This window comes from Oenanthe melanoleuca, chromosome 2 (genome assembly GCF_029582105.1).
Source record: "Oenanthe melanoleuca isolate GR-GAL-2019-014 chromosome 2, OMel1.0, whole genome shotgun sequence".
NCBI classification, from domain to species: Eukaryota; Metazoa; Chordata; class Aves; order Passeriformes; family Muscicapidae; genus Oenanthe; species Oenanthe melanoleuca.
The window spans coordinates 105914458-105940317 of NC_079335.1; the positions used below are offsets into that span (position 1 = coordinate 105914458).

Genomic DNA, 25860 nt, shown 5'->3' on the forward strand with positions numbered 1-25860 from the left:
ACATGGAGGAAGCTTCGAGCAGCTGCTCAAAGAAGCCGCCCCTGCAGCTACCAAAAACCAGGCCTTGCAAACCCAAAACAAAGCATCTGAAAGGGGCCTGCCACAGAGGTACTCATCCTCAGGAACTGCAGTGACAGGACAAAGAGTGGCGACAATGGCGACAAAGAGGGTAAACTGAGGTTAGACATTAAGAAGCAATTTTTTCCTGCGGCAGCGGTGAGGAGCAGATTGCGCAAGGAGGTTATGGATGCCGGATGCCTGACATGGATGATCCCCGTCAATGCCAGGATAGGAACAGTGGGACGCGTCCCTGCCCATGGCAGGGGAGGCTCGCGCTAGACGCCCTTTCCCTTCCCAGGTCCGCCAGCCCGTTATCCCTGTGTGATTCCCTCAGTTCCCCGCCCGTCTCTCCCTGCGCCCTCAGGCGCTCAGACAGCCGCTCTCCCGCCCCGCCCCAATCAGCCGAGGCCCCGCCCCTCGCCCCCACCCCGGCAGCAAAGCCCCGCCCCCGTCCGGCCCCGCCCCCGTGCAGGCCCCGCCCCGCGCCTGCGCAGTGCCGGCAGCGCCGCTTTCCCGCGCGGGTGAGGGGCTGTGCCGGGGGGGCTGTGGGCGCCGGGAGCGCCGGGTGCCCGCTGCCCGCAGGGACCCTTCCGAGCGCGCCTCGGGCCCCGCGGGGAACGGGCCTCCCGGGGGAGAAGGGGTCTGCCGGTGGGGAACGGGCCTCTCGGCTGGGGGCCGGCCAGTCCCGCCCCTCCGTCCCCGTTTGAAGTCGGCGGCGTGTGCCGGGCCCGCGGCCCGCCGGGGACAGGGACAGGGGCGAGAGGGCTTCCGGGCTGCGGCGGGGATGTCAGGGCGCTCACTGGGTTTTGCTTCTTAGTTGAAGGATGAGAAGTAGCAAGGAGCCGTTTTTTGTGAAGTTCATAAGGTCTGCTGGGAGTTCGCAGTATTTTTCTAAAGCTCTTGAGGTAAGTGGGTTTGGTCACCTGCGTGAGCTTGGTGAACTGGCATTTGATTTCTGTGTCTGAGTTAGCTGATTGTGCCATGCAATAGGCTGACGTATATGTGTACACCTGGAAATAAAGCTGTTTCTATAGCAGGGGTGCTTAGTGTGTAATAAAGCTTGTTGAATAAGGGCAGTTTTGTTGGAGAATTTAATGAAATAGCTTCAATTTCAAAACCTGGTGACATGTAGGAGAGGGACATGTAGCCTGGAAGGTCTGGATGGTGGTCAGTTACCTATGCACAGACTTTGGAAGGACGTTGTGCGTTGTTTTACACCTTGGGATGTTAGTGGGGAGCCATAGGCACCATATGGCAGGATCAGGTCCTGAAGGCTTCTGTGCCAAATATTTAAGTCAGAATATTGTGAAGACTCAAGGGAATGAGTTTTAGCCCTTTCTTCTGCCAGTACCTGTTTGCATGGTAAACAGCTTTGTTGTGAGCTGTTTCAAGGATGTGCGCTTGTGTAGCATGCACTGGATTGCCTCTTTATTAATTATTTGCCAATTAAGTAAATGTTGTACCCATTATTTACCTGCAGTCTATAAAAGAATTCCAGTCAGAAGAACATCTCCAGATCCTTGAAGAAGAAACAGTACTGAATATAAAAGAAAATGATAAATCACTTTACATTTGTGATCCTTTCAGAGGCGTGGGTTTCAGTCATCTCAAAAAGGTACGTCACCCAGCAACTTACTTTGAGCTATCTTCTCTCCTTTTTAGAGGCACTAATGTCCTGCATGTTCTTTCCTGCACCGAGTGTAGCAGTGTGAACTTCTTCCTGTATTCAGGGAAGAAGGTGACCAGCAAAGCATAGTGATTATTTTCAGACATTTGGAAAAGTAAACGGTATGGTCGGTTCTGATCCTGCTGGAGTCCCTGAGCTGGTTCTTACACTGTTTATCTCCTGGTAAACATGATCTGGTTTGATCTGCGAGGAATTGTCTAGTGGACAACATAGGCTAACTGGAATTCTTTGGCCTTAGCCATAGCATCAGCTGCTTTTACTGAGGCTGGAAAATCTATAAGGGTTGCAGAGAATCCAGAACTGAAAGTAAAACCAAAACTGTAAAGTAAAAAAAAGTAAAACCAAACCTGGAGGTGCTGGAGGAGAAGGCGGAGGACAGATCAAGGGCCCTGCCTTCCTCAGAATTCAGAGACAAGAAAAGCCTTCCTGATGCCAACGCACCCTCTGCATATTTTCTTTGTGCTTTCCCTGTTCCCTTATTGCAGCTTGGCTGTAGGATTGTTGGACCACAGGTGGTTCTGTACTGCATGCAGTCGCAGCGATGTGTCCCGAGAGCCGAGTATCCCGTGTACAACATGACCATGGCCGATGTCACTGTGTCCTGCACCAGCCTGGAGAAGGACGTGAGGGTAAGGCCTTCCCAAGGATGGGTTGTTCAGCTGGCTGTTGTTGATATTTGCTTTGCATGGCTCATTACTAAGGCAGCATATGTCAGAACATATATGTCTCATTGTGTCTGTGTCTAGATCTATCAAGTCTTCTGTAGCTTGTAGACTATGTGGTTTATTCACATGTTGATACACCTTAAATATGATTATATATGTTTACTTTGTATTTATTCTGATATGTTTTTTCTAATACTACCTGAAGTGTCAGCCATCTGCAAAATTTTGCTCATACAGCATAATTGTCGTGTTTGTATTTAGAATATATATTATGTTCAGCTTACCATAAGGGCAAATAAAATGGAAATTACAGTTATGTTTTTATGGCTTCCATATAAACCTATGTAGTATTTTTTGAACAATTTTTAGGGAAAATCGTGGACAATTGAAATCCATGGTTTTGGTGTAAGGTGGACATGACTGTCACATGACATGACTGTCATAGGTTCTTTTTCCCCCGATAATTTTCTCAGTTTTTTTCCCAATCTAGGAAGAAGTTCATAAATATGTTCAAATGATGGGTGGATGTGTATACAGAGACCTCAACTTGTCAGTAACTCATCTTATAGCTGGAGAAGTTGGCAGCAAGAAATACTTGGTAGCTGCTTCCCTGAAGAAACCTATTTTACTTCCCTCTTGGGTTAAGACATTGTGGGATAAGTCTCAGCAAGGGTATGAAAAAAACAAAACTGTTTTTGTTTTGGCTAATGGTAATTCTTATATACAGACTAATTTCTTTTTCTAGTTGATTTTACTTGCAAAATAACTACTTTCTCTTTGATTCCTGTAGCATAATGAGGTACACTGATGTTAACATGGAAGACCACACTTGTCCTGTGTTCCTTGGCTGCACGATTTGTGTCACTGGCTTAAGCAGCTCTGACAGGAAAGAAGTGCAGCGCCTCACTGCTGAGCACGGTGGGCAGTACACGGGGCAGCTCAAGATGAATGAGTGCACTCACCTCATAGTCCAAGAGCCAAAAGGTAAAACTGGCAGAATAAATGCTGTTTTCACTTCTGGAGTTGAAGTAGTGTGTATGTGTGTTTGAGCTGCCTCTGTGTCTGCTTCAATGTTGCTCTTACTACTTCTCTTTAGGGAATCACTGTTGATGGAAAGAGTAACACGGGGCATCTTTGCTTCCCTGTAAAGACATGAGAAAGAGAACAAAAGAGGAAAAAAGGCCAGAAATATAGATGGTAATTAGAGAAAGTGAAAGGGAGAATCTTAGAGGGTAGAAAGAAAAGAAAAACTTTTCTTGGGAGAGCAGGATAGAACTTAATTTGTACCATGATTGAGATTGGACTGTGGCCCAGTGTTTTGTAACCGATTATTCTTTGTGCCTTCCAAATTCCCTACTAAGATAAAATGAAAGCTCCTTTTTCTTCCTCTTGGGAAGATGAAAGGATTTTAGTTTTATTGTGAGAAAAAAGGAAGGGTTTTCTTCTTTCCTTGATTTTATTCTCTTTGCCTACAGTGAAATATGCTAGGACTTTTAAACCATTTTTTTGGTGTCCTTGAAAGCTTTAAAGCCTTTTCCCCTTTTTTGTTTCTTTAATGCCTTGTCACACCATGAGTTAACCATCCATGAGATTTTTCTACTCTAACTTTAATTACAGCATAAGAAGCTTATCGACAGACGAATTAAAGCATAATTTGTCCATTAAAATCTGTTACTTGAATTTCTAAATTTTCATAATGTCCAGCCATCTTTCAGGAATCACTGTTGGATGCTTTAGTCTTTTAAAGATTGTAACTTTTATTTTTTTTTTTTAATTTTGTTTGCATCTGAAAGGTCAGAAGTATGAATGTGCCAGAAAGTGGAACGTGCACTGTGTGTCTGTGCAGTGGTTTTCTGACAGCATCAAGAAAGGCTTCTGTCAGGATGAGACAATGTATAAAGTAGAGGCTGGATCAAAACTGAGTAATGCACCCAGTACATCAACACCTACGAATGACACCAGCAAGCCTCCTAGTAAGTAAGGTGTTTTAAAATGTGTTTCAATAAGGTAGGAAACATTTGTATTAAGGAGGAAGACCTATCTTGAGATGAGTATGGTGCTTGCTTTTGTAAATAGTGGTTTGACACTTTGGGTTCTAGATTTAGCTTAAGCTGTAAACATAGCAGATTGCTTTTATGCATATTGAATATTCCAGCTTGTGTAGACTTGAAATGTGTGGATGATCATTAAAAAAGTAAACTTGAGTTAGGTGTACGATTGTCTGGTTGAGAGCCAGTGGTGTATATCTGTAAGTCCTACAAAAGCACAACTGTTCATACATTTACAGTTTAAAACAAGTGTAAATAATGAGTTTAGTCTTAGGGGTGGGGGGGGGAACAAATAAGCTTTTGTTAATATTTTTGTATTTTATTTTTCTTTATACACTTGTTTTTATTTATTCCATGCTAATAACAGAACGATAGTTAAAAGTATTTTGTGAGCATGCATGGTAGCCTGAAAGATACAGGCAGCTTTAATGTGTATCTACCTGATACTGACTCCTCTTAAATTAAAATTGATTTTTCTGCCACAGAGACTCATGTTTAATTTTAAAAGTATTTCTACTAGGTGGCCAGAAAACTGGAATAGCAGCTTTGAAAACAAGTCTCATTGGCTGTTGTGTCACAGGTGCCAAGCTTTAGGAAGTAAACAGAAAATGTATCGGTCCTCTTTCTAGTAAAATGTTGCTCAGTCTATGTGTGAAGAAAGCCCTTGGTTTAGCAAAGGTTTTACTTACCTAGTATTTTTTGTTCTTCAAACTTTACATTTCCTTATAGCACCACAAAATCATAAGTGGCAAGTTTGTATTTTCTTCAATGGAGAGAGCTGAGCCAAATCTAATGCCTCTTTTTTAATTTTATTTTTTTTAAAGATCATTCTCTTTCGGATGTCAGCCACATTTCCAATATCAATTTGAGTGGTGTTAATGAAACTTCATGTAGCTCAGCCATGAGCAGCAGACTGGAGCCTCTTTCTGATGAGCTGGAAAAATTGGACACAAGTTCTTTTCAAGCCCCTGAAGATTTGTTAGATGGGTGTCGAGTATGTTTTACAGTGTATATTTTGAAATGTTCAGTTTTAACAATGCAAAAGCAATTATGGTGAAGCACTGGCACTTTCTGCTTGAGTAAATTGTTACCATGGTCAGCAGCAAATACCAGATTTATTTTGTGTCCACATGCTTTTGTTGTGTGGATGTGTGTGTGTCTGCGTACCTCTGTGAGTATAATTGTATTAAATATGTAATAGAAGTATAAAAGTTTATATTCATAAGCATCTGTATTAAACACTAGAGTAAATGGGTTCTAGAATTAATGTGGGGGTTTATTTGGGTTTTTTTTTGTTGTTTATGCAATTTCAGGGGTTCATTACTGTGGTAAACATTGAAGATTTGCTAGATTAATTTGCAAAGATAAATTAATCTGTGTAAATGCTTAATTTTCTGCTCCTTCTCAGAAGCTGCAGCACTACTTTGTGTTCTGCAGCAGTTGTAGCAAATTATACCAAAACATTCTACTTTATTTTTTGTGATTTTTTTTAAACATTTTTAAGGCTTTATTTGTTGCTCTGTTCTCTTTGTAGATCTATATCTGTGGCTTCAGTGGCAGGAAGTTGGACAAGATAAGAAGGCTTATTAATTGTGGTGGTGGCGTTCGATTTAATCAACTTAATGAAGATGTTACTCATGTCATTGTGGGGGAAAATAATGATGAGCTGAAACACTTTTTGGACAAGACAACTCACAGGTAGTGATAACTTTATTGCTTAAGGTCTAGTTACATTTTGTTTTCTTTCTCCCACCACCTCTGTGTAGAAAATGCTTCAAACTGTTGGAGTGAGTTCAGGGGAGGGCCACCAAGATGGTCAGAGGGATGGAGCACCTCTCCTGGGAGAATGGGCTGAGAGGATTTGGTTGAGAAGGCTTTGGGTGACCTAATTGTGGCCTTCCAGTACCTGAAGGGAGTCTACAAGTGAGGTGGAGAGAAACTTTTGGTAAGGACATATAGAGACTGGACAAGGAAGAATAGCCTTAAGCTGAAAGAGGGGAGTTCAGTTTAGATATTAGAAAGAAATTCCTTTGAAGGTGGTGAGGCTTTTCTGGTTGCCCAGAGAAGCTGTGGTGCCCCATCCCTGTAAATATGCAAGGTCAGGTTGGATGGACTTTTGAGCAGCCTAGTCTAGTCCAAGTGTCCTCTGCTCATGGCTGAGGGAGTTGGAACTAGATGATCTTTAAATTTCCTGCCAAACCATTGTATGGTTCTTTGGAATCACATAGTGATTTGAAAACTCTAAGAAGTTCTTGATTTAAATAAGAAGACTTACAGCTAGTGGTAATAAGTATGTCCACATGGGCTTTTCAGTGCTGTATCTTTGGGTAGCCATGGATGACCTCAGAATAGAAAAGCAAATGTTCTTAATGGTGAAAAGAGGTGTTAATGTGTATTTATTTATTAAGGAGGAAGAACTTGGCAATGCAGCAGTGGCAGGTATAATTTATGTTACAGAAAATAATCATGAAATGCTCTGTTCTCAGACTGAAAGAATTAAAGTCTTAAGGGTTGTAAATTGCCCAAAGCCTGCTTAGTATTAGAGTTTATGTGTGTGTGCATATTGGGTTTTTTGGTCTGAAACCTGCTGTAACGTTTGTATAACATTTTCTTTTATAGGCCTTATATAGTGACAGCAAAGTGGTTGCTGGAGTCATTTGGTAAGGGTTGTCTGTGTCCAGTGGAGCACTATATCCCTCTAAACTACCAGCTGTTGGAGAATCCAATTTTAGAACAACCTGGAAAGAAGTCAATTTTTCCCAAAAAAAACAGTCTCTTGAAGAAAGACACTGTGAACATTATAAAGCACCAGAAAGCTGCTGAAGATGACTTCCTCTCTCAATATGTAAATAATTATTCTACACTAGGTATGTTTTAGACTGAACATAATGTAGAAAGCTTAACTGCTCATGATTAGCATTTGAGCTTGCAGAATAACTAAAACCTGGCTGAAAACAGCACAATCCTGTCATCTCGTCATGAAACTGTTTTGGGTTGTCTTTGATGTTCATGTCAAACAATTATTATGCTTGGTTATTTTTTATTTTTTTTAACCTTTCAGATGAAGTTGAAAAACTAACATCCAGAACCTTCAGTGACTCGACTGCCCAAGGAGAGAATCTATCTTCTATCTGTAATGGGACTTTGGCAGAGTCTTCTACACTGGCTGAAGGAGGCTTATTTTTCAGGAAGAGATTTCTTCTTCTGGGTTTTGGTGAAGAGGATGAGTCCTGCCTTGCAGACATTATAAAGGAGAATGCTGGGGAAGTTCTGCCATTGCAAAGCAGAACCATTGCAGATTATGCTGTGGTACCTTTATTAGGGTGCACCGTGAAGGCAACTGTTGGTGATGTCGTCACAAATACATGGCTGGTAAGGGAGTTACACTTTTCAATTCCCAAATAAACAGCTATTAGAAATTTGGCTTGTCAGAATGCAATTAATAATAGCTTAAATATAAAGAAGATACTGAGATGATAGCTTAATTCAATTTAAAATGTGCTAAACAAGAGTCTTCTTTAAAGCCTCTGCATCTCTAGGGTGTCTTACCTGTTTCACTTCATTTTTCACAGGATGCTTAAATAGGCTTTGTCATGACCCAGGCTTATGAGGTCTGACAGCATTCTGTCTAAATTAACTGTAGAAGGAGCTAGTTGACTAATAATGATTTGATATTTTTGTTTGTTTCATGCTTTTTATGGCTTTTTTTTTTTTTTTTTAATTTATGGCAGAAGAGTAAGTCTTTGTAGCCTAAAAGTCAAAGAATACTAATCTTGTTTGGCAAGAGCAGGCACGTGGTATGGACTACCTGCTGTTTTTAACTTTCAGTATTAGGTAACTTCCTGTGGAGTAAATCTCTACAGACCCTCAGATCATGCACTGAACTGAAAACCTCCAGTTTTATGGAAATCTGCATGGTTGGAACTTTAGCAACTGAAAAGTTCTGAATAATGCTTCAGTATGTCAAACTTGACAAAATAGACATGATCTAAAAAAGTTTGTCTGATCCAATGGGAAATCACTTGTCTCAGATATGATGATGGAAGCAGGATTGCTCTTGTTGAGTCCATAAATGCTGTTGTGGAGTTGCTGAAATCTTGTTGGCTTTGTTACTGCTTGGCTTGATTTACATTTTTATGTCTCCCACCTTCTTGAAGATCACATGCGTGGAGCAGCAGGTCCTTTTAGATCTCCGATCCAATCCACTTTTCACCCCAGTCCTGGTAATGGAAGGAGCTACCCCTCTGGAAGATTGTGTTCTTTCTTTTAGCCAGTTCACTGGTGCAGAGAGAGACTCCCTTGTTTATCTGGCAGAACTGCTGGGAGCCAGGTACTTCTGACACTGTTTCTCTTGTTCTTAAAGAGCCAATGTGCTGCCATTATGCATTTCATTTCTTCTGTATAAATATTTGAGTTAAAGCTCTTTTGAATTCCATTCATTTACAAAACCTGGTGCTGAAGCAATGAGATACCATTATATAGGTCTTTCATTTTGCTCTCTTTTAAGGAAGTATTGTCAATACTCACGCAGTCCAATTTCTACCAGAATATGCTCAATCTCTTATTTCCCAGTAACTGAGTCTCAGCAGCTTTTTACTCTGCTCTTGAACCGATCAGTGAAAGTAGGGTTTTCAGAAGTGGCCTTCCAAGTTGGTCTTTGGTTGTCTGAGAAAGGACCACTTCAGTACTATCTGGCTCAGGCTCATAAGAATAAACCCCATTCATTATCCCAGCTCCTAAGAAATGGTGCCCTATTTGCTTAGAATTCACCAAGATCTTAGAAGAACTTTAAAAAAAACGTGTTTAGTCATGGCATGGCAAAATCGTGTAGCTTAGAGTAAGTATCATTTGATCTGGTTTGGAGCCTGTTTGAACTAAATTCGTTGCTGATGAGTTCTCAATCCTGGAATTTTTTTGCAAGATTGTGTCCTTGATGATAAGAGAAAAACTGTAATACATAGCAAACTGTTGTTCATTTGAAAATAATGCTTGTTGACTCTGGAAGGGAAGCAAACCTGTTCCATTCATCTTGCTGAAGAATGTTAGGCCCAGCGTATGATTTTAAAATGGGACTTTGTGGGAGGATTGCTGGAGTATGATACTGTTTTCAATGCTGGTAGAAGCAAAACTGTAGCATTACTGTGTAATAGAAGCATTACTGTGTAACATTTTTGTTGTTTTGGTGGTTTGTGGGGGTTTTTGGGGGGATATTTTTGGTTTTTTTTTCTTGTCTGCAGGTTAGGCTGTAAAATGCAAAGTGAATTGCCTTAAATATCTATTTCTATTGGTTCTTTTTCTGTTCTGGGAGTACAGTTTATATAGTATGAATGTGCCCTAAATTAATGTTGCTTACGACTAAATGAATGTTTTATCAATCTGATTGTAGAGTCCAAGAGTTCTTTGTGCGGAAAGCCAGTGCCAAAAAGGGAATGTTTGCCAGCACCCATCTTGTGGTGAGAGAACCAAATGGCTCCAAGTATGAAGCTGCAAAGAAGTGGAATCTGCCAGCAGTCACTGTAGCTTGGCTTTTGCAGTCTGCAAGGACAGGAAAGAGGGCAGATGAAAGCAAGTTCTTGGTTGAAAATGCAGAGGCTGAAGGTTGGTTCTTAGCAAGTTAGGGGCTATGACTGTGTCATTCTGCTGTTTGTACACCATAAAGAAGGCAGGTGGGATGAAATTTTCTTTCCTAATACCTTCAAAGTATTAGAGCTAAAGGATATTTTTCGAAATATTAAGACAGAATTGTAGATTGGTTTGATTTTGAAGGGATCTTAAAGATCATCTAGTTCCATGTCCTTGCCATGGACAGGGACACCTTCCATTAGATCAGGTTGTACATGCAACCATATTTTTTCCTGCTGTTGAGTTGTGATTACAGAAATTATATTGTGTGTTTGCTGCAAATCTGGTGGAGCCAGTGGGGGTCGTGTAGTTGTCATTCAGTTGGGATTCAAGCTCAGTGTCTCAACTTTATCCTTTTTGACATGTATGCTGCTTTGTAGCTTGCATGGGAATTGATGAGAGATCCATCTTAAGACTTCAGACTTGTTAGTCTGCAATGATTTGATGCCCCGCTCTTCAGTTCTTCATGGTTGTTTAAATAAGAGTGTGTGAGGTCTATGTTCAAACAAAAAAACAATTTGCTTGCCTATGTTTTGTTTCTTTTAAAGATATGGAGAGTTTCATTACTCAGCTTAGCAAGACACCAGCAACTATTAAATCTCCTGATTCAGAACAGGCTACTCGTCTCCTTGAAGCTGGAAACAAAGGAGCTGTGACCCCTCTTGATATCAAAAGGTTCCAGAGTAAAGCTTTCCAAGCTGTAATCTCTCATCATACTGGGAAGACAACTCCTGTTGCACAAGGGGGATCACTCCAGAAAGAACCATCTTTAAATCTTGACACACCATCAAAGTTTCTTTCTGAAGACAAGTTTTTCAAGCCATCTTTTGATGTAAAGGTGATTTTTGCAAACTTTTTTGCCTATGTGGCCAGTACTGTTTAAGAAGTGCATAAACTTAAAACAGCACAGAAACCTGTGCTTTTACCCATTTTTGTGCTGTTCACATACAGACTTTCCCTTTTGAAGGAAGCCAGGAAAACTCTGTCCTTTATTTATATAGTTTTAGTTAATGGCCTAAAGTGGACTAAATTTGTTGAATAAGTACTGTAATGTCCTTAGCAAAGCTTCTTTGTTCTTATTGCATCATATACTTGTATGTCCTACACCTCAGACAGTATCCAGTCTGTGTTCTTTGCATCTAGAGACTGATAAATGTGACAACGGACCTTAAAATTACTCCACGTATTTGGAAACAAGTGTTTGCATTTTCTGATGAAATGCTATTTTGATGGCATGTTTTAATGTAATAGCTTTAAAGCAATTACAAATCTATTATTGCAAACTGAAAAATACGTGGGATTTTGGGTTCGGGGTCTTACTCTGAAGGCTACAGTAGACTAGAAAAGGCAGCAAAAAACCTCTGACTTTTAGGGAGTGTAGAAATACGGCTGGAGAGCAGGGCTCAGAGCATTGCTCAACTCATGACTGAAGTGTATGTACTAAGTTTGGTAGGGCACAAGCCCTGGCAAGCCAAGGCAGAATCCTGAATGGAGAAGCTAAAGGTGTGCTTTGTTTAAGATAAATCATGCAAGACCGTATGTGCCTATGCTGGTCTGTACAGGTCTGTGCAGAGCTCTGATTAAGTAATGTTACTTAGAAACACCAACCTTGAGACTGTGCTATTTTTAGCTGTAGTTGAAAAGGTATATATATTGATGTGTGAAATCAAGAAATCTGCTTCATACTTGCATCAAGTGGGGGTCTTCTCTCTTCATTATACAAGTGGAGGTCCCCTCTCTTTGTTGATCGCCACCAAGGGAATATCTGCGCTGGAAGAGCTCCTAAATGACTCAGGTGTGCTTTGGAAGGCTTCAGATTTGTTTTTAATTTTCCAGGCCTTAACTGAAAGATCAATGAATTGAATTCCTGCAGAGTTGTTAGGTTTTCTGGGGGGTTGTTTGTGGGTTGTCTGTTCTGTTGTGGAGTGTTTTCAGTTTTATTTTTTAGTCCCTCTGCCCACAATAGGACAAAACATGTTGCAAATGTAGGAGAATCCAGTGTTCTCTTTAGCTAGTTCTGCTTCATGAAGTGAAGGCTCTGATAATTTTCAAAAGCAAGATATTCTAGACCAAAATTTCTCTTTTGATATAAAAAAGGAGAGTGTGAAATGATATTTTAAAGGTGCAGATAGAATCACATACTCATATTGCAACTCTTGGGGGGCAAGATGTGAGTACATTAAAGTAGTTGGTTGGGGTTAGGAATACCTGGGTCAGGTCACTGGCTTTTCCACTGAGGGGCAGTTCTCAGTGATGGCAGTGAACTGAGAGATTAATAAACTGTCTTCTTGTTTTGCTTCTGCAGATTCTAGGACTGGGTTTGCCTTGTACAGCTTTTGTGCAGTGGTACTATAGTTGCACTTGGTAACTGTTCCTGTAGTTTGCTGTCTTGGTTTAGGAGCAAGAAGTCCTACTGTATTTGTAAAACTTGCACTTGAATGTGAATTTCATAAGGTGTTCATGAAAGTCAGTCGGTTTTTTGTTGTTTGTTTGTTTGTTTGTTTGTTTTTTAATTTTTTTTTTTTTTTGTAGGATGCTCTGGAAGCTCTGGAAACTCCTAAAGGTCCTGAACAAAGAACCAGGAAACCGAGCACACCTCTCTCTGAAGTCATCGGCAGAAACTTGAAAATGGCGCTGGCAAGCAGCACAATGCACACAGCAGCTCTTACTGCCAGCCCTCAGTTGGCTGCTGCACAGCCAGAAGTGGTAGGAAATTTGGGGGTTTAGTTGCTGAAGTATAGGTTTAATTAAGAAAAAATTCTCTTTTGTGATTTCAGTTACAAAGGAATTTGTTAATTGTTATTTGTGATCTATTGGAATACAAATTCATATGATTGTGTTCTTCAATGACAGTTAAAGGAATGTAAGATAGAGAAATTTCCTCATGGAAGGCGAAGAATTTTAATATATTTTTCTACTATCCGCACTACTGTCTTGAATATTAAGCAGTTGCTAAGTAACATGGCATATAAATATGTACAAATTTAGACTCTGTCGTATTGGAATGAGATATCACACTTAAGAAATTCTCACTTTCCAGCTGAACAGGGTTAGATATTTTGTCTTTGACTGGATGTTCAGAGCCCTTTCTTAATGCATGTGTCTTCTTTTCCTGCCTTCCTCTGTGCTTAGTAGGAGGAGAAAAGTGAGAGAAAACAAAAAGGCGTAAGAGGAAAGGGATGTATAAATGTATTGCTTGCCATGTTAGTGCACTGTTTACTGTTGAGGAGGGGTGAGAAAGCTAATGAATTCTGGAAAGGGAATGCTGCTACTTCTTGTTTTGTAGTTCCTTAGTCTTACTTCTCTCGCTCCTCTACAGTGAAATACTTCAGTAGCATCATGTTTGATAATTCTTAATTCCAGTGTTCAGCCTGTGATGAAAGGAGTAGGGTATGTTCTAGGGAGATGGGCTGAATCTTTAGACATTCTTAGTGCATGGTCATAATGCTGGGTTTTGAGCATGGGTAGGGGAGCATAAAAAATAGAGGAAGTGTGTTTATCTTACCTTTGTTGTCACTGTATATTTTACTACATGCTTCACTAAATATTAAAGTACTTTTGTTATTGATACAGAAGCCTTCCAATTGTAACTCTTCTGTTTTTATCCCTGCTGCTTGACCAGGAAGAAGAGCCCAAGCCTCTAGCTGATGCTGTTGTATATGTTAGTAAAAAACTTAGTAAAAGGCAAAGGGAGCTGAATGCAGTAGCAGCTTCTCTTGGAGCAGACTACAGGTATCAGCCATTACAATGGCTTCTTCAGCTTTTGCACTGATCTGAATTCTAATAATTTTGAGTCTTTGCATCTTAATATGCCTTTTACTATAGCTAAACATTAGATTTCACCATCCTAAACAACAAGTTAGCCATTTGTAATGTGAAATAAGGCAATTTTTCCCTGCCACATCCTCAGTCCCTGTGTTCTTTCTAAATCCCTCTCAGACTGTTTGTCCAGGAGTCTTCTTGAATTGCAGGATTCTTCTTTTTCTCCTTTGGTTTGGAGAAGTTTAGCTTTTGGATGGTTTACCATTTGCTTTATATTTTACATCTTGAATCTAATGTGAATTTGTGTATGTTTCTCCCTGGCTCAAAACAAATTATTTTCTAGATTGTAAGCATGGCTAAGTCAGTGAACAGCTTTTAGAGCAGCTTAGGAAAAATAGGTTGTTACAAAGAGAAACTAGAAACTTAACATTTTTGATTTAAGACAGAATTCTGCTTCCATTAAATCTGGTTTTTGTGTTTCGTTACTGACTTTTATGGAAATGTTATTATTTATGGTGTGAAGGAAGTTACATTTATGTTTGGTAGTACCTTAGAAATGCTGTAGATACTTGGATTAGGTAGCAAATACTTGTTTTTATCAGTTTAAAAATTAACAGTCATCATTTTTGTTTATTTTGAGCTTCAAGGATCAGCATTTCACTTGCAGTTCAATGTGACAACAAAAGAAAAATCTCTTATCCTGGATCACACATTCTTTTCAGGAACTGTTCTAAAATTCCACTTAAACGAAAGCAAAAAAAAAAAAAAATAAAGCAAAACTCCTACTTTCCATATGTTTATCCCATTTAGTTTTATTTTCTTCAGGAATGCTTTCAAAACACTTTGAAGTTGTGCTGTCATGAAACTGAATGCTGTCTTTTCTGGCAAAGAAAGTGGGCTCATTGTTTACTGGGCCATAACAAAATAGGCAAAAGTACTTTAACTTGAGCAAGAGACAGGACAATTTCTGAGCTGGATTTATGATACTTTTTGATAGAAATACCATCTTCAAGTTGTATTTTGTTCTCTTTTCCAGATGGTGCTTTGATGAAACAGTAACACACTTCATCTATAAGGGAGGACAGAATGATAACAATAAGGAGTACAAATCTGTTAAAGAGAGGGGTATACATATTGTTTCAGAACATTGGCTTTTAGAGGTATGAAGCATGTTTTATTCCCTATTTAAAAGTAAAGGGAAATGGAGGCTTAAAATTGGTCATATGTCAGTGGATTTTCTGTATGCATTTACACTATACATGTATAAGGACTGATTTTTGCATCCTGCTTTGAATTAATAAATTGAGTGATCCTTTTCACTGATGTGCTTTGTTCTCCATAAGGAGAAAATAAATTCTATTCCACTTCTGCTACATTTTTCCCAGAATGGCGACCATGTTTTTCCCCTTATGTGAAGTACTTCTTTTGACAGTGTTTTTACTGTACTTTTCTTGTGTTTAGGTGTGAAGTTTCTTTTATCTCAATCAGTTCCTCATGTTTCTCTTATTAAATGATGTTATTGCAGAGTGCCCGAGAATGTAAACGGCTTCCTGAATCTCTCTTTCCTCACACTTACAATCCCAAAATGAGCTTGGACATCAGTGCAGTGCAAGACGTCAGGCTCTCCTCCTCCAGTAAACCTCTTTCAACTGGAAAACCAGCAGAGGAAAATGAGGTATGGTGTGTGATAGGAATGTGTGTTCCATGAAGTGATTTGAATTCAGTTAATAGTTATGTTAAGATAGTAATAAAAACATTGGTGCTAGTTCAGCACTGTACTGAAGCAGGTTTAGCTAGGGATTAAGAGTAGCTAATGTAGATGTTCCTTAAGGTTTTTCTGCATTTGTAATACTCATCTTCTTGGGTGGTGGGGGAAAACACAGGCATTTCAGGATTTGCTTTCCAAATTTGAAAAGATAGATGTCTCTTCTTTTAGATAATGAGATCCAAGGTGTGAACTTGCTTTAGCTGACATTAAGACTGCAGAATAGGAGTTGTCACCCATTCTGCTGTTCACTGTTTTACTGTCATTGCAGTAGCAGAAAAGTTAGATTTACTCTCAGGCCAGATTAATGATCTTCAGAATTTTTACAAGTATCACACATGGTTAAAAAGCAAAAAAATAATTGGTGTTTGAGAAATCTACCTGTCTTCATTGGTTTTAGATTATTCCCGTGTATGAAGATGATGCTGAAGATGATGTAACTACTGATGAAATAAAGAAAACAGTCAATGTAGGAGAAGAACAAATTGTAGCAAGTGAATCCAAAGGAGGTAAATGTAAATCACTGTTTTCAGAATATTTGTGGACTATCAAACTATCAGTATGAGTCTTTGCAGTTCCAGTGCTGAATGCTAAGGTCTGGAAACTTTAGGTAGTGTATTAATGTACTGGTAAAGTACAGCTAGCTTTTATTGCTGCTGGATGCCAGGAAAGGGTTTTCCTCTCTGTTTTAAAGATCTTGAAGATCTTGACTGCCCACAAGAAAATCACCATCATTCATTGGAAGATACTTAATTGCCATTTTTTTCTTTTTAAAACACTGAAGTTCATCCTCAATGTGACAGGTTTTTGTTTTGGAGTATATATTATGTAAATAAATGTGTTCTGGAAGAATCGTGGATCTAAGTTGGATTGTGTGAGAAGATTCAGAAGTGAACTGAATGGAGATTTTTCCTTGTGTGTAAGAATAGGTGACTTAGGGCTCATGTAGTTTTCCTTGGTATTCTTACCCAAGTACTTTTCCTCTTTTTAATGTTTGCTCTTTGTCCTCGTGGGGGAGGGAGGCTGACTGGAATTTCAGTTTTCACTGAAACAGTGATCGGTTGTTCACTTTTCACTTGTTGCAGTGTAAGAGTTGTGATATTATGAGTTTTGTTTCTTCTCTTCAGTTTTAACCCAAGCACTAGAAATGAGGGAGAACTTCCAAAAGCAGCTGCAGGAGCTCATGTCTGCCACATCACTAGTGAAACCACAAGGGCAAAGAGGATCCCTTTCCAGGAGCAGCTTTGATGGTTCTCCAGCCACTCCTGATAGCGCACGGTCTGTGCGAAATGGCCGCAGTAGGGTCTTGGAAGCTCTAAGGTATGGATTTGTATTTAAATGTACCTTGTTTTGTCCTTATATGTATTTAGACATTCATTGAAATTTGAATAGGTCTCCATGGTTTTCAGATATATTGTGTGTTTCTACTGATGTGCCTGAGTTTCTTCTCCTGCAATTCAGAATCTTTCACTGGATGTGCTAGGTAAAGTCAAAATGTTCTTAATCCCTAATAGGTAGGGATTTTATTTTTTTCTAAAAACCTTTTTTAAAAACTTTTTTTTTTTTTTTTTTTAAACAGAATAGTATGATTGGTTTTAATGTTCAGGTTTTTAACTGGCTTATTTTCTTTCTCTTCAGAATCCTTAGTATTCTTATAGATTTTGAAGGAAGTGTATATGAATGCTTACATAGGTCGTAAAGAAATAGTCAGCATTACTGCAAAGCACCTCTGTGAATGTTTCTTCTTTTATTTTTCTTTTCTCTCCAAATGGAGAATAGGATTTGAACTCCATCAACAGTGATATGCAGTAAGACAGTAGTGGAGCCCTTGCAAAATTATTTAGTTAGCTTGGTGCTTATTTGCCAATAAATAGGCTTAATAAAGAGTAAGGTATGTTAATCTTATAAATAACTTGTTCATATGCACATAGTGAAAATATCTACTGTTATTTTGGTTGCCCAGTTTCAGCCATGCTGACACTTAGACTCATAAAGCCAGGGTACTAGAAATACTGAAATTTTCCTCTTTCCCATCTGTAATTTCTAGTAATGAGGTTATATGGGTGCTGCAGTTGATGTGATCATTAACACATTGCCTTCTAGAATGGAAGTCTTCTGAAAAATCAGTTTGTAAGGTGTCTATGGTTTTTACCTTAGGCAGTCCCGCCAGGCAGTGGCAGATATAAACACAGAGCCATCCCAGAGTGAGCAGATCATTTGGGATGATCCTACTGCGAGGGAAGAGAGAGCAAGACTTGTCAGCAACCTTCAGTGGCCTGATAGTCCTTCACAGTACCTTGAGCAAGGTCAGAGTAACACCAGTAAGAATGTGGATGAGTCTGCCCTCAGAGGATCTGTACCTGATGCAGAGATGGCTGGTATAGGTAAAATTAGAAGTTCAATATCCTTGTTCTGTGCAACAGCATCCATTTGGTCTTTGGGACTTTTAAAATACAGTAGCATTTGAGTTCTACTTACAAAAAAAGTGAGCATTGTTGGCATTTCTCAAATGCCAAAAATACAATTTCACATCTTTGAGCTCTGTTATGTGTTGCTGTTTTTTAAAGAGAAGCTTTCCCATTCATTTGTGGTCAAGCACCAAAGCATTACTTGTCTGAAAATAGACAGCTGTGGGTCCAAAAAAATCCAACAACTTGAAGACTTCATAAAATTTTCCAAGTTGTTTTGGTTTTTTTTTGGTTTTTTGAGCCACAGCTGGTTTCCAGGTAACCCCTCAGGTAAATATGGTGGAATTCAATACCATAAGCAAAATATTTTACATTGTAGTGGAAATACTTTTAGGTGAAAAATTGGGGTACAAGATTAATTCACGGGCCCAAAAAACCAAGATGTGTCAAGATTTATGTTCCCTGTTCTTGAAGTCTAAAGTCTGTTGCTAGGACTAAGGAAGCAACGTACCTTTTCTGCCAAAACCAAATGTTTTTTCATGTTTTGCTTTCATTCTCTTCTGAGATAGTGGAATCCTTTTTACTCTCTCCCTGCTGCCACCAACTCCTTCCCTCAATCTACTTGTAGAGTTTCTGTGGCAGCAATCTTCCTGAAAACTGACCTTCTCCTAGAGGAAGTTGAAGAAATTTAGATAATTCCATTCAACTGACTTTCAATTCAACCAAATCAGTGCAGTTTAGCCAAAGAAATCAGGTCGTTTTCAGGTGTTTTTTCAAACACAAGTAGTTCAGGGACATGATTGCAGTATTGCTGTTGGTGGTTTGTGGTATAAAGAAGAGTATCTTTATGAAAGGCAGGTGAAGTATTAACTGTACATGTTGTGGCAGCAATTGTGGGAATTTTATATTTTTATTATATCTTTTACTTTATAATAATTAAATTCTGCCAAAGGCAAGTCACGCAACACCACTTTACCTTCACAGCTGTTCCTGAGGCTGAGGATGGAGATGTGATTGAAAGTTTAAAGAATCCCATATGTAGAGATCCTGAAACACCAGTTAAGGATAACCTGATCCCTACTCCCCAGGCCCCCAGCATTGCTTTCCCCTTGGCTAACCCTCCTGTGGCACCAGAGCCCAAAGAAAAGGTTTGTCAAATGGAAAAATACTTATGATGATTTGTATTCTGAGACATGCAGTAATACTTTAAGAAATTTTGAATTTGATGATAAATATAAAATGTGCAGATCTGCATTTAAAATCTTGAGGTGGATTACTTTTGTGCAGTTCTATTCTATTCTCTTTTTTCTATTCTTTCCAGTACTCCCCCTTTGAGATTTTTGAACAAATAATATTTGCTAAAAGAATAAAGCTCATTTGTTTAGACAAATAAAGCTTTTTGTCTCATTAGTTAGTGCTGGAATGCTAAGGCAGGCTTTGGAATGAAGAATTACTATGTGCATTGCTTGGAACTCCTCCAGCCATGTTAGGATGATGGAAAAAAATGTAGGCCTTTGTTTCTTTGGTGGTATATGGAATTTTATGTTCAGGTATAAATAGGAAATTATTTTTCTGCCAAAACCTGGTTTAAAATTCTGTGAACTTGGAAAGGGAAATGAGCTTATAGTCTCACCTGCAATGTGTCACTTGATGCTCAAAGTTCCAGCAGCTCTGTGTCTTCACAAGCATAATGCATTGTGTTAGTGGAAAGGCCCTCAAAGAATATAGTATTCCAGCTTGATAGTGAATGAATGAGGCAGTGTGATAGATCAGTACTGATTTCTTCATGTGTTCAACCCAGCATTCCATGGATGTGAATGAAGGATTACTTGTTATGACAAATTAGTTCAGCTGTGTCCTGAAGAAAGGGGGAACCAAAGAGTGTTCAAGCAGGAGCCTAAGGATAATTTGATAAGATCCAAGCTTTTTGTCAAGTGACAGACAAGTTTGGTTCTGCTTTTCCCAGCTAAAAGAAAACTTAATATATAAATAATCCAAAATATTTGGCAGAGAAATAGTCAGCTTTCAACCTAATTGTTCTGTCATATTTTCAAAACTGTTACTGTATTTCTAGGTTGCTACTGAAGATGAGAAGGCTGATGAAGAAATACAAAAACTCCGTAAATTTCAGCTGTCTTCTCTTAATCCTCAAGAAAGAATTGATTACTGCCATCTGATTGAGCAATTAGGTACCAGATATTTGCCAAATGCAATGAATAGTATGTGTCTGTATGTGTCTGCTCAACTGTGTCTTCTTGGGGAAAGAAAGGGCTTCTGTTAGTGACTCATCAGATTTGAGGTCTCAAATTCGTGGCTTTCTGTGCTTGTGAGCAATTCTTTGAATATAGTATTATTATTATGCAAGCGATCAGCTTTGCCATAAAACAGCAATGGTTTTGTCTTCTGATAGTTTTCTTTTAGCTGTCTTCACAACAGCCTCATTCTTTACTGTTGGGAGTGCCCAGGATGGGCTCTCTTCTGGTGTCTCTCACTCCTGTCTGTGTTGCTGTGGCATTCTACAGAGCCACTCTTTCCTGGCTGCTTCTCCCTCCCTAGCAGCTTCTTCTGCCCACGTCATTTCAATGATAATAATTCCATTGTAAATTTGAGCTGAGTTTTTGTCTGAATTCAAATAATTCTCACTTTGAGTTGATCCTTTCTGTGTGCAGCATGACACTTTAGATAATTTGAGTCCAATTCATTCCTCAATTCCAGGTGGAATAGTACTTGAGAAACAGTACTTTGATCCGAGTTGCACACACATTGTTGTGGGACATCCTCTTCGGAATGAAAAATTCTTGGCTTCGATGGCTGCTGGAAAGTGGGTGCTTCATCGTTCCTACCTGGAGGCGTGTAGAGGAGCTGGCTGCTTTGTTCAGGCATGTGGCCCTATTGCTAGGACACAAGTGTGTTTTATGGTTTTGCATTTATTTTTCTTTTGCACTACTAGGAAAAGACAGCTTCTCAAAACCAATCGCTAGTTTAGGGTGCCCAAGCCATGGGAGTTTTAGAGAATCCAAAATCTGAGAAGTTTTTGGCCAGCTTTGTCTGAAAACTAGTCCTGCACCAAAATCCTGTTATAAGATAAATGAAATACCTGTGCTTTTTATAATTGCTTCTTAAAATTGAGTCTTTGAATGCCTTTTGGTAAATTCTCATTGTTATCAACTAAATTTACGTGGCTCCTGTTAAACTAGGAATAAAATCTTGATTCTTTCAATAAATGAACATATATTATTTTAAATAATTTGATTTTATAATCATGTATTTAAATATTTTTGAACTCTACCTTTTCTGGTGCCTTCCTAGCTGTTAATTTTGCAGTTCTCCTGGGTCAGATAGTTCTTTTACATTAACCAGGCTAACTTTAAAGTAATGCCTGTAGACTACTTTATATCCTTATGCATTACAACTGACTTTAATTGTTTTGGAAGACACTGCAGAAATACAGTCAGTGGTATCCAGTGTAGTGAGTTGCTTTGTCAACAGCTTTTATTTGCTGTTGAATTCTGTTGTACATGTAACTGCAAGAGGAATCTGGTTATGTACAAGACTTCATGTTACAGAAAACATAATTTAATTTAGATAAACATTTGCAATTAAGAGCCATATCTAATTCTTCCTAGGGCTGTTTTGGCTAGATAAAATCCATATATATAGCTAGAGTGAGATGGGATTTTTTTCAGGGTTCTTCTGTTTGGTGTGGGTTTTTTAAATCTATTTTTCTGCTGGTAAAATTGGCAGGACTGTTTTGTAATTCAAGTTTATGGTTGTTTCAGGAAGAAGACTATGAGTGGGGAAGTAACTCTGTACTTAATGTTTTGTCTGGAATCAATGTAAACCAGAAGAAACTAGCACTGGCAGCCATGAGATGGAGGAAAAAAATTCACAAAGGGAGGCAAGAAACGGGTGTTGTTGAGGTATGTAGATATTCCTGTAATGTAAGCTGTACTGTGTGGATGGACAGGACAGGGATTACCACCGAGAAACTAAAGATTCACTGTCAGGGGAAGGTAACATGTCTCGTTCAAGAACAAAATGTCTCGGCTTGATGTATTCTAGTTAAATCATTTTGTTTTTTAAAAATGTTTATGTGATAGTACATTAAAAGTTTTAGTCTCCTCTGAACCAGTGTTCATGTTTTGCAAGGCTGGAACGTGGCTATTTATATATATAAATGTCCTTCAGCCAGGAAGATTATGTTTATTCTTCAGAGCTCTGACTGGAGAGCTAACCCAACTCAGTTCTGCTAGGAAACCAAAACTGGTTACTGTTTTCATAGTCTTTCACTGAGATTTTTGGGAGTGAGACTTGAACTCCCCAAAGCCTTCCAACTCCTCTCAAATAAGGCCCTGCAGTTGAGGATTACATTGAAAGGTGGTGTTTCAGTTATGTCAGGAAAAATCTCGTGTGTGTTTTACAGCAACCTTTTTAAAAGAAATGCTTGTAACAAATCCTCCATGCCCTTTGCCTACCTGGAAACCACACTGAGTGTTTGTAGGAGGCAACCAGTTGGCCCTCTATGCTGTTACTGTAACCAAGTGCATGCTGGAGGAACCGGGGAGAATGTTTCCAAGTAACTGGGGGTTTTTAAAGATAAATTCCTTGTGGTGTCTGGTGTTTTGGAAAGCATACTCTCTGCAAGTGTCTTTTCTTAGAGGGGGCTGGGTGGCAAGCTGCTGATTGTGGCCCAGTAGCTGTATGGTCTGGATTCTTTTTGGCATGCATACTTAAAGGCAAAACTAGGTAATTGCAAGTCTTCATCTGATGGATATTCTCAAAATGGATAAATTATAGACCCATTTTTCAGTACCAGCACCCTTTTGACTGAATTGTCATTTATCTAGGGAGCTTTCAGTGGTTGGAAAGTGATCCTGAACGTTGATCAAACCAAGGAAGCAGGATTCAGACGCCTTCTTCAGTCAGGAGGAGCAAAAGTATGCAGTTGTTTGAAAAAAATAATGAAATACATATATTTTTGTTTAATTATTTTTTCTTTCTCTTTAACTCTGTGGTGGGCATTTTTCATGTGAATAAAAGGTCTTAACGAACAAAATTTGCTTACACAGGATAGTTGAGACATGGTCAAAGGGTGGGAGGAAAAGGCTTTGTCATCTTCACTTTGTAAGTGGTCAGGCAGAGCAGCTTGTCTGAGGTTGCACAAGTCAGTACTGCTGGTGGGCATTAAGGATAGAATTTCTGTGCCGTGCTCTGATGGGAAGGATCAGCCTTTTGGACAGGTATGCGGTGGTACAGAATTCAGCTGTAGATGGTATTTGATTTCCCAGTGGTTTCTGTTAGTTTGATGAGTGAAGTTAAATGTCATGAACTGCATTTGTCTTGGGGAAGAAACACAACTAAACTCTCCTGGGTCATGTTTTGTCTCTAGGTGTTTTCTGGCCATTCTGCATCTCTCTTTAAAGAAGCAACTCACCTCTTTGCTGACTTCAGTAAGCTGAAGCCAGATGACTCCAGGGTTAACGTGGCAGAGGCGGCAGCCCAGGGAGTGAACTGCCTCAAACCTGAGTACATCGCTGACTACCTCATCCAGGTGGGCACACCCAGGGCTCCCCACCTGCCACACTCCCCAGCCCCCTGCAGGGGACCGCTGCTCTACCAGTCATGGCCTCCTTTGCCAGGAATTGTGGTCACAAAGTGCCTGTGCTGAAGGCTTTGATCTGAGACCTCTGAGTCCTCATGCTCTGACATGACTTGTTGCTGGCAGTGGGATCTCTTGCAGGGTAGGGAGCTGCTCACGGAACGTATTTAAAATGTAGGCATGTAATTTTTGTTTTGTTATTTTCAGTTTTAGACAACTAATGAGCTGTTTCTGTTCTCTCAGAAGCTGCTCTTCTTGAGCTGACCCACTCTTTTTTTCTTTACTGAAGGATCCACCTCCCCCTATGGAGTCTTACTGCCTGCCAGAAGCTGAGGCTTGCCTTCAGAATAACTCAGATCTTGGAACCGGATTATCCCAGAAGAGAAAAGCACTGGGAGAAATGAGCAGAGTCAAGCGATCCAGAATACACTAAAGCAAATTCTCTGTTCTTAATTTGTACATTTTAAAATATTTATATTTTCTCATTCTTGCCCAAAAAATTAAAAGCTTTGAATTTCACTTCTAATGTGTCCTGACATTAAAATAAATTTGCAGTAATGCTTATAGGCATAAAATGGCAAGAATTCATCCGAAACATACTTTAAGATCCCATCACTAGACTAGTGATCTTGGCTGTGGACACAGTTGTATAATAATAATTAAGAAATAATTTGTAAAATGCTTACCTTTTATCTCTGTATTGTAGGGAAAATACCAATTGATGAGAATTCAATTGCATTTCCCATATAGTAGTGGACTTAGATTTTTACATTAATTTTTTATCTTTTGATATTTTCTATTGGAAGGGAAGAGGGAAACCAGACAAAAATAACTAGCTTGTAAATTTTTGTACTAATAGAGGGTATAATAAATTATAGATTACAGGTGCTGCCATCCTAGGTGCTAATGAATCTGCTCAGCAACTGTAGAAGCAATTCTCTTACCCAAGAAGTGAAGTTTGTCTTGACTATGTTCCCTGTTTGAGTCTGTGACAGTAACCAGAGCCAGACAGACTTCAGTTTCTGGCAGCTGGAAATGTCCTTAGTCAGACAACTACAATATTTGACAAAGTCTTTGACCTTTTCAGTGACAGTGGGGTCTGGGTCCATATTTACTGAACTTCATGTATGTGAACACAGTGTTAGTCTGGGCAAGTGTTCTCATGGAACCTGAAGAGCTGTATTTAAGCAGCTGGAATTACAACAGTTTGTCTGAACAGAAAAGCACAGCATTGATTTGCACAGGACCACTAGAGTTGTCTGGAAAAATACATGTAACACTGAAGTCTATTCAATTTACCTCTATTCTGTTTTGAAGGCAAGGGTGTATTTTACGTTTAGTTTCTAGCTGCTGAATACTGTTTGCTAGAAAGGGTTTGCATCAGGATTTGTTGTAGATCCAAGACTGAGCCACAAGCATTTAAGTGCTATGCAACCTGGAGAGTCACTCTGGGCTGGGCAGAACTGACTTTGTGCTGCTTGAGCAAGGGACAAGGCACCTGTGCTGTGGGGTCCCCAGGTAAGAGAGAACAGGAAAGCAACTTTTCTTTATGTGCAATGCTGTACTTTGTGCTTCTGGTTTCCTACTGTAGTGCAGTGGATCTTTTGTCAGTGAGCTCTGCAACCCGCTGTCAGGATGTCCTGAAGGAATTGTCAGGAGGGATTGCGAATGAATGTGAGGGATTTGATTCTTTGAAAGAAGTGACATCTGTGCCCCTAGCACTGGGGGCTTGGCTGTGACAAGACTGCTGTTAGCTGCAGTGACTACAGTCTTTTCACACTGTTTTTTTTTTTTTTCACCACATACTGAAAATAATACTGCTGTTAATGCCTTACATCACATTTTTAATTAACTTTAATTATTTAATTAACTTTAATTAATTGTGTATTTCACTGTTCTACCTCTGAAGTGCTGCTTTGCATTGCAGGCATTTGAAATGCATGTATTACCAGGCAAGACATAAGGTTCCTGTGACTTTTTCTTCCCAGTCTCCAGAAGCTGCTGTAGAAGGGTAGTGTTGGTATTCTCACTATAGATTAAAACCCACTTAACTTAAGCTTTAAAAGAAGTCTTGGAGCCACACAGTTCCTGCAGCTGCTGTGAATCCTGGGGCAGGGCAGAAGGGGGAGCAGCTAAAATCAAGGCACATACCAACCCTCAGTGAAACCAGTAACCTGGATCTGAGTGCTACATGTTCTCCAGTGTTCTCTGCCCTCGTGGACACTGATTTAAAGCCAGGGGTGA

The 25860-nt window shown here is 39.5% G+C and overlaps 1 protein-coding gene across 3 annotated transcripts; it reads left to right on the plus strand.

Moving 5' to 3' along the window:
- The first annotated feature begins 537 nt into the window (after positions 1-537).
- On the plus strand, positions 538-24135 carry TOPBP1 (DNA topoisomerase II binding protein 1). Of its 3 annotated transcripts, none has more exons than XM_056485098.1 (28): positions 538-581; positions 878-965; positions 1541-1675; positions 2233-2376; positions 2903-3084; positions 3203-3396; positions 4206-4385; positions 5285-5454; positions 5995-6158; positions 7080-7327; positions 7522-7832; positions 8618-8790; positions 9847-10058; positions 10631-10920; positions 12615-12788; positions 13705-13814; positions 14881-15004; positions 15370-15519; positions 16010-16118; positions 16737-16929; positions 17767-17993; positions 19002-19165; positions 20092-20206; positions 20733-20896; positions 21797-21937; positions 22865-22954; positions 23407-23568; positions 23906-24135. In XM_056485098.1, the coding sequence occupies exons 2-28, from the start codon at positions 885-887 to the stop codon at positions 24047-24049; spliced, it is 4551 nt and encodes a 1516-aa protein (XP_056341073.1). In that variant the 5' UTR covers positions 538-581; positions 878-884; the 3' UTR covers positions 24050-24135. The 3 variants fall into 3 exon arrangements, with proteins under 3 accessions (XP_056341073.1, XP_056341074.1, XP_056341075.1); XM_056485099.1 differs by having other exon boundaries at positions 542-581; positions 17767-17915; XM_056485100.1 differs by lacking the exons at positions 22865-22954; positions 23407-23568; positions 23906-24135 and having other exon boundaries at positions 542-581; positions 20733-20900; positions 21801-21881.
- The last annotated feature ends 1725 nt before the right edge of the window (positions 24136-25860 follow it).